Here is an 8,273-nt window from a genome sequence, read left to right on the forward strand (position 1 = left end):
ATGCTCAGACTGGAGGTGGTTGTTTATTCCACGGTGTTGACCTGGATCTTCACTTCCACACTGGGCACTTTTTCCTGACAGATATTTAATGTGCTGTTGAATTTGCTCTGTACAGTAGCTTCCCTTGCTCTCTTTACTGTGAAAGAAGCAGCAGCATTTTCTTCCTGCTCAGGAGGATGAGCATGAGCAAAGCTGTTTGTGGGGAAGGGAGCAGGACATCTGAAGTGGGTGTTAAATGGTTGAGACATGGGCTTTTGGGGTGTCAGTATGTAAAGGTTAGGTTGGGATTCTGATTTCTGTAGCACTGAGGGTGCAAGCTGAAAGAGAGGGGATCAGGGATAAAATAGCTCTGGGATGGGAATAGAGCAGTGTGGAGCAGCTTGTGGAGCCAAAGCAGGAAATAAATGGAGGCATGAGTCTGGTATATTGGTGTATTGAGATCAAAGTACAAAAGGAGCAATGAAAGGACAGAAGTGTGTCTCATCCTGCTGCGTATGTTGTGTCTCCTGCAGGGGCTGCTGCTCTTTCAGGTGGCACCCAGGGGAACAGGAGATAGAAGATACTGTTGCAGTTTGATTTTTGTGGTAGACCAGAAACCTCTGTGAACCTTTTTTTAGTGTCTCTCCATACCAAACTTGTAGTGAGAAGCAGACAAGCATTTCTGTGGTTGCAGTCTTCCAATAGGTTAGATTTGTAACAAAAGCAGGTGATTATTTTGCCTGAAGAACACAGGGTAGTGCATGGATAGGATAAAACTACTGGTTTGATCCCCAAATTAATGTCATATTCACAAACCATTTCACTGAAATAGCTGCTATTATAAAAATGACTCCTGAAAATAGCACCAGATGTCTGAAATAACTGACTTGTCAGTTGAACATCACCCGTCAGATGAAGGATCAACGTCAAGTAGTTGTCATCTTGTTGCTAAGACCTGCTCTTACATATAATATGAGCTTCTCTTCCAGAAGCCTGTTATCCCTTAAGCCCATCTATAATTAAGTTAAAAAACCCCAACATGCTGGAATTTTGATGTAGGTATCTTAACTATTTAACAATGAATTGATTCAGCAGCAGAAAGCACTCAAATGGTTCATTTAATTCAGATGATGCTTTCTTAATTTTGTGCTGTCTGAGGACTTAATTGAGCTTAGACCTGCAGCTGCTGAACCAGTATGTGTGACAAAAATAGATATTAATAAAAATGGAAATTATTCTAGGAAGAGACTAACTTCATGCAGTTGTACAATGCAGCTTTCCCCTTAGGGATCTGAATTGCCATGCTGTGCTACATGATGGTACACATCAGTAACATGTTACGCTTCTCTGTACCGGTTTGGTAGACAGTGGAAGCAAGTTAGTGTCTTGGCTGTGTCCAAGGATCGAACATACGCCAAGTCTGGCAACTACTTCTTATTCCAGAACTTGCTCATCAGTAAGCACTAAGATAATTGATAACAGAATTGGTTTTCTGTTGTTAGGACCTTAAAGGGTGAAGAGTTGAATTTGTAGGTAGACAGAAAATGTTGTACTTTGGATAAGCTATGATGTTGCTTACTAACATTTTTGTTTTGTTCTGTTTTTAGCCATGGATGTATAAGGAACATTATAGACTTCTTTGAATTCAGATGCTGTGGTCTATTTCGGCCTGTTATCGTGGACTGGACAAGGCAGTATACAATAGAATATGACCAAACTTCAGGATCAGGCTACCAGCTAGTGTAGCACCACCTTTGTCCTGTGAGCATATCATATTTGAGTGGTGCCTGAAAAATTTTCTCTCTCTCTCGAATCTGCATCCCTTGAAGAGTAGCATGCTATGTGTAGGGCTGATGATGAATCATAAGGTACCTTCTCTTCATCAGAATTTTATTAACAAACGTAAAAGTGGACAGAATAAACTGCCAAACCTGATAAGGAAGAGGAGGAAGATCAAAAAGGGATTTTAACAGTTCTTAACATGAGAATAATTCACGACAGCATATTCACAATATTTGTTGTTGGGTTTTTTATTTAAGGTCTTTCACAATGGAGCATGAGATTATTGAAGTATTGACATAAGTAGTTACATTGTGCTGAGCAGAAAAAAATATTTCCCAATACAAGTAATTACACTGAAACAAGAATCTAGAACATAAAACTAAATTTCGTGCTGCAGAGTTCACTGATCACTATGTTGTAGTTCCTGTAATGTGATATTTTTTAATACAGGTTTTTGGTAGTATTATGTACCTTGAAAAATGTGCTTTTCAATACTATCACCAACATCATGTGGTGGGAATCCCCTGTAATGTGCTAAGTTTTAGCAGATGGGCACGTCAGGTAATGCTGAAACAAAAATACATTGCCCATGTTTTTTGGTGACTGTTTTTTGCCACCAGTTACTGGTACAACTGAATATTTGTAATAACCCTGTTCTGAAGTTATATAGTCTGAGATAAATAAAGAAGGCTCTTCTGTCAAAGCCCTGCATAAATGCATGATACACCTGTAAAACTAGATTACAATATATAATGTGCAGGAAAAAAGTGGAAAAAAATCAGTATCTTTGAAGTGACTGTATAAGTAACTTACAAACTAGCGAAGTTTTAACGTTAGGTTTGGTCCTCACACAGTACCAGTGTAGTGAAATTGGAGACATGTTGGAAGAGACATTGCATGGGGGAAACCACAGATGTGAAAGCAAGAATCTCAGTTGTAAAAAGACAAGACAGCTTTAAATTGGATGCAACTGCAGAAGAACCCAAAGTTGCCTGTAATGCTGGTTTTGTTTGGATGTGAAATAATGGAATCCAGACTTTAACAAAGCAAAGTTCCCCATGATAGCACACGCACACAGAAAATGTAACACAATGTTCTGAAGAAGATGGTGTATTTGCACATGGAAATCACCCGTAATTTCTTTTTTTTAAGTTCTCATGCTACAGATATGTTTGGAAGGTAAGGAATGATCTGAAATTGCATTCCAAAGGGGCTTTTCTTGAATGTGATGCACTGATTTTTTGTTATGGTGTTTTCATAAACTCATAGTGAATTGTTCACTGCTTCCTTAACTATTGTTTACAGAGAGACTGAGAATCAGGTTAGTTCTCTTCTAAGTGCTGTAGCAACCCAGTGGTTCGAGAAACCTGTGAGGGGAGTTTGGGGAGGGACCTGAAAGCAGATGTCTGAGACCAGTGTAAAGAATGTGTATCTGTATATAAATAATTTATCAAATAGTTTTCTCTCTGTGAGTGTGTGTTTAGTGTATTTAAAGCTGCTCATTTTCATTTTATTCAACCAAAAAAGTGTAGGAAGATATCTAATGAGCTTTTAGTGATGTTCAATATTGCTGTTAATAGGCATTATGCCCTGCAAATTCACTGCATGTTTGATGCTTGGCAAAATTAGCGTTTTCTGTAAGATGCAGATTACAGGTAATAAAGCAGTCTAGTGGTATTCCCGGCCCTTGCCTTAGTAAGAGGAGCAGTGAAACTGTAAATAGTTGATGTTCAGTATTTGCAAGTAAACATGTTTTCTGTGGTTGTTCATTGATCTCAAGACACACACTTAGTTTGCAAGTACCAGATATCAGGATTTACAGAAGTGCAGCATTAGAGTACTTGAATGTTTAATACTGGAAAAATCAGCGTTGTCTTGGATACAGTTTTAGTGGGAGGGGTTTGGGTGGAGGGTGGCAAGAAGCTGTTGCTGTTTTTGTCAGACAAAACTTGCAGTCCTGGCGAAGACACGTTCTGTTTCAGTGAAAACAGTTGACATCAGTTATTCACGTTTTTTTCTACTCAGAAAAAGCATGAAGACTTTCCAATGTTGTTTTAATCACCAGTAATGTTCTACATGTTTCTTCAGTAGGGGTTTGGGTTTGGTTTTCGTTCCCACATTTCTGTTAGGGGTCGGTTGACTTCAAGAACTTCCATCCCCTTTATTGACTATCGCCTAGCACCAGAAGAGCGGTTCAGTACGTGATACAAGTTCTGGTTTTAGTTTCCCAGTAGCATTAACTGCCATGACTTGTGTCGTACAGATGTTTGTAAAAGAAGAGGTGACCTTTGGTAGTATGTAGTGAGTTCTGCACTATTTACTTGTTGATAGCTCTCTGGTGACAGTTCTGTTGAGACCTGCAGAATTTGAGCAGTAGTGGGTAGCTGTGAAAATTAACTTGCATATCTGGATTTAGGATGTATGGAGTTTCCAGTGCAAATGTGATTTGTCTTGAGTAACGCCGAATGGTTTGATGTGAAACCGTAAAATCAAGCAGGGGGGAGCCAACTATGCAGCATTTTCCTGTCAAGTTATCAAACATACAATTCACCTGTTGAACCAAAACTGCATTGCTTCTGAAACCTAACAAAGCTGATCCAGACCAACAGCAGATCAGACCAACTTAATCTGACATAGGTAGAATAAATGGGAATTTTGTCTTGGCCCTAAACATGTGCTGTTTCTTTGCAGGTTTCTGTATTCTTTGATGTCCACCAGATATTATTTTGTTTTTCCAATTAATGTGTAAAACAGCATCACTACATTTTAAGCTATGGATTTTTTTTTTTGTATATTCTTTATTTATAACTGTGCCAAGTATTATTTTAATACTGTCAAGATCTTGATGTATTACATTGTGAACAAAAATAATCTGTAAAATGTTTAATAAATTAGCTCTCCTTACGTAAATTAAATCTGTTAAATTTTGTAAGTTATTAATCAAATAAATATTGACTCTTAGATGCAGTGTTTGTCTTTGACTGGGGATGTGATTTCACAGAGTGGCGTCTGCGTCCAGTTTCAGAAGCCATACCATGAGAAAATAGCTGCTGTCTTGCATCTCATTTTAGTAAGGTCTTTCTTTTACAGGTGTCTTAAAGATAGCATGCACCCAATTCCGTGCTGATGGGAGATCCTGTGAGCTACTACAGTGGGTTTTGGTGAAGTACACCTTTTGCACTGCCAATTAGAATTGCCACTCACTTGCTAGATACTTCTTTCTTTTGAGCAAAGCAGGCTGGCAAGGTAAGGTTTCTTAACGGAGAATTCCTTCTAGGGAACACTTCAGGTGACCAAATGTGCCTGTTGGATAAATAACAGTTGAGGTATTCTAAGGTTAAACAAGACAGCGACGCAGGGCTAGGAGTTCTGACCAAGATGTGTGCTTCTAGGTGACACTTACAGGAGATGGAATGCCTTGACTCTTCTGCTCTGTGCTAAAGGTTAGGTTTTGAGTAGAAACAAGGTAACCATCCAAGCCTCAATTTAGTCTGTGTATTTATAACCAGCAGCAGCCATTAAAGTATTAAGGCTAGGACTCAAGAGCACACCTAATTGGGATAGAAAAGTGTTTTCTCCTGGGTTCAAAACTGGCATTGAGAGTTGCTGGTGCTGTCCTCCTCTTCCCCAAGCAATGGTTCTGGTGAGGCTGGGCACAGCTGACCACCCTTTGACTTCTCAGGGAAAGATCAGGGAAGGTACCTGAAATAAGACGGTCTGTTCTGCTGCTCTCCATCAGGAATCTGCAGGTCTCTGTCAGAGCAGCTGCTGCTCTTGCAGTATGGGTGGGCTCCTGATGGCTTGAAAGCTGGTTGCTGGGTTTGTTTTGCTTAGGAAGCAGCCTGCCCTCTGCACCCTCATTATGGCTTGATTAGAGTTCACTCCCTTGCACCTCCCGTAAGCTGCCTCTAAGTAAAATTAGATGGTTTTGCTATGACAGCAGAGTCTACTTGTGAACACTTGCACTTAGATTTTTATCCACCTTAACAGTAAAAATGACCCCGCTTGAAGTTATTTGCAGAATCTCATTAACTTTGTGCCATACTCACATTGCCTCCAATCCTACATGCTGCTGAAAATCTCCAGATGATTTAAGTGCTTTTGAGAACCAGTCTGTTGTGGAACTAGGGCTCCAAACTGAGACTAGCTCAAAGCGCTGCTCCATCCAGGGCTGAGCTTTTGTTCATCAGTGCTTTGCTGCAGGTGGAAGGTTGACAATAACCAAGTGAAAGCGCTTCAGTGTAGGGTTCTAATTTCTCTTGACAAGGTATATTGTCTTTTATGGGTGCAAGCTTTCTTTTTCCTTCATTTCTTCTTTTGTTGTTAAGTTGTTGGGATGTAGAGCTGTATGGAGCAATGAGTTATTACCCAGACTCCCTCCCGGAAATGAAAGGAAAGCTCTTGGTATTTCAGCAGTTTAAATGACTTCTACAGTTTATTTTCTGAAGAATCTAAAGCACTTTTTATAGGCAAACAATGTTTTAGATGCCTGGTTTTGTCAGCGTAAATCGCACCTGCCAACTCTGCTAACATGGTGTGTTTAAATCCGCTACGGTAGCTACAGCAACTAATGGGGAGCACTCTCATCTACTCAATAGTGTGTCAAGAGCATTATTTTGGTTTCTGTTTATTGAACAGTGCTGCTCAGGCCTTATATAATGCTTTTCCTGAGAAGAGGAAGCACTTCTATCAAGTAATAAGGCTATGGAAAGGGGATACTATCTGTGTCTTCCATGTCCTTGGCTGCTAGGACCTGAATATGGTTTTTAGGTTGGAGCTGTGTTTGTCCAGGCTGCAAGAGTCAGAGGGGATCAACCCTTCCTGCACAGCTGTTGCCCTGTCAAAGAAGAAAGGTTTTGGGGGTTTTGTGGAAGGACAAAAGTATTGGATCATCAGTGTGAGGAGCAGGACCAAGCTTCTGCCCAGGTTTGCTGGGCTGTGCTGTTGCTTGCTGCGTCTCTCCCACCTGAAATCCGTGCTGCTTCTGCCTTATGGTTGTCTTTTTAAGTTGCAGTCTCCCTCGCTGTGAACTGTACATGCATTTGGAGGAGGCTGTCTGTTCTTCCTCACAGCAGTACCGCTCCGTTGTAACCTGTACAAAATGCTCTTTCTGTGCTATTTTCACTAGTGCATATTTTTCTAATTAGGTTTTTGGCTTGCACTGCCTCAGACCACAGTGCTGGAGGTTGCTCGAAGCTCTGCCTTAGACTGCACTCACACACTTGCTTAAATGTATCTTCGTAAATTGACTCTGTCAAGGTTCTTTCTCTTCCAAAGCTATGGGCCTGCATCCCCAGCCCGACAGTTTCACATCTCTCTTCTTTAACTAGCTCCTGTTGGGCAGGATGAGAGTGGTAACCGAGCCTCCCTCTCCACCCCACACCACTAGGTCGGTTGTACTCGCACTTCCCTCCGCATGTGGTCGGCCTCTAGTGAAGCCCTCCACTGGAAGGGATAGAAAGACACTCCTACAAATGCCTGCTGCCTGCTAGAGCTCAGGCATGCTCCTCTGAGGCACAGTTTGTGCTTTTAGAAGGCATCAATGCCCATATGTCATCTGCCTCCTCTACTGTAGGCAAGAGGAAGCCATTAGCTTTGCAAAAGTAGCTTAGTAGAGGAGGCTGAGCACACCTGTGAAGGTCTGCTTCAGCTGAAGCAGAGGAGACTTCAGACTGATACTGGGAGCTACTCTAGCCCTTGGCTGCTCTAACCAAGCTCTTCGGTAAGCCTTCCACTCAAGATCTGGCTAAGGCAAAGGAAACAGTTTCCTTATTGTAGACCTTTATTAGCAGCAATTCCTAAAGAGTTACATTAGCAGAGTCAAGGTCTCTGATTATTATGGCTTTCATCCAGCATGGTGAAACACATGTGGCGCATTCACACCGCGTTGATCTATGGTATTTGATGTGTTTAATTGCTATTACTCGTTGCCCATCAACTTTCATTCAAGTCACATTTTCTACCAGAGTGTTTAAAACAGAATTTTACTCAGCTCTGTTATTGCACTGCAGCTGCCTTGTCAGATCCTCAAGAGGCTGAAACCCTCCACCAGCTTCAGGGAACTTAGGGTCCTAGTACTATCGAGAAAAGGCCAAAAGCTGCTGTTGTTAAACCTGCGTTTAGTGTGATAGTCCAGAGCTTGGTCAACGGCCGCATGAGGATGGTATTAATCTGCAGCTGTCTTGGTAGAATGCTCCTGCACATTAAATGCTGTGCACAACACCAACTCAGTACCAATCAAAGCCAGGTTAGATGTGGCTTTCAGCAACCTCACCTAGTGAAAGGTGCCCCTGTCCATGGAACTGGATGGGCTTTAAGATCTCTTTCCACCCAAACCATTTGATGATAGTGAAGGCCAGTCCGTGCACCTCTGAAGGACAGAACCAGTATTACATACATCCAGCTTTCAGTGAAGGTCTGCACCAAGTCTGTAACATCATATCTGCATCCCTCACATACCCCAGCAACACCCCCCTCACGTGCTTTGTCAACCATAAAATATGACACTTGGC

At 41.5% G+C, this 8,273-nt stretch overlaps 1 protein-coding gene across 1 annotated transcript in view; it reads left to right on the forward strand.

The window, feature by feature from the left end:
• The window catches only part of ZDHHC17 (zinc finger DHHC-type palmitoyltransferase 17), a 69,133-nt gene extending 66,669 nt beyond the window's left edge, over nucleotides 1–2,464 (forward strand). The window contains exon 17 of the mRNA XM_065669283.1: nucleotides 1,587–2,464. Within this exon, the coding sequence (XP_065525355.1) occupies nucleotides 1,587–1,725 (139 nt within the window). The 3' untranslated portion in view covers nucleotides 1,726–2,464. The remainder of the gene's footprint in view (nucleotides 1–1,586) is intronic.
• Nucleotides 2,465–8,273: the final 5,809 nt, after the last annotated feature.

The sequence above is a fragment of the Lathamus discolor genome, chromosome 1, assembly GCF_037157495.1.
Source record: "Lathamus discolor isolate bLatDis1 chromosome 1, bLatDis1.hap1, whole genome shotgun sequence".
Taxonomy (NCBI): domain Eukaryota; kingdom Metazoa; phylum Chordata; class Aves; order Psittaciformes; family Psittacidae; genus Lathamus; species Lathamus discolor.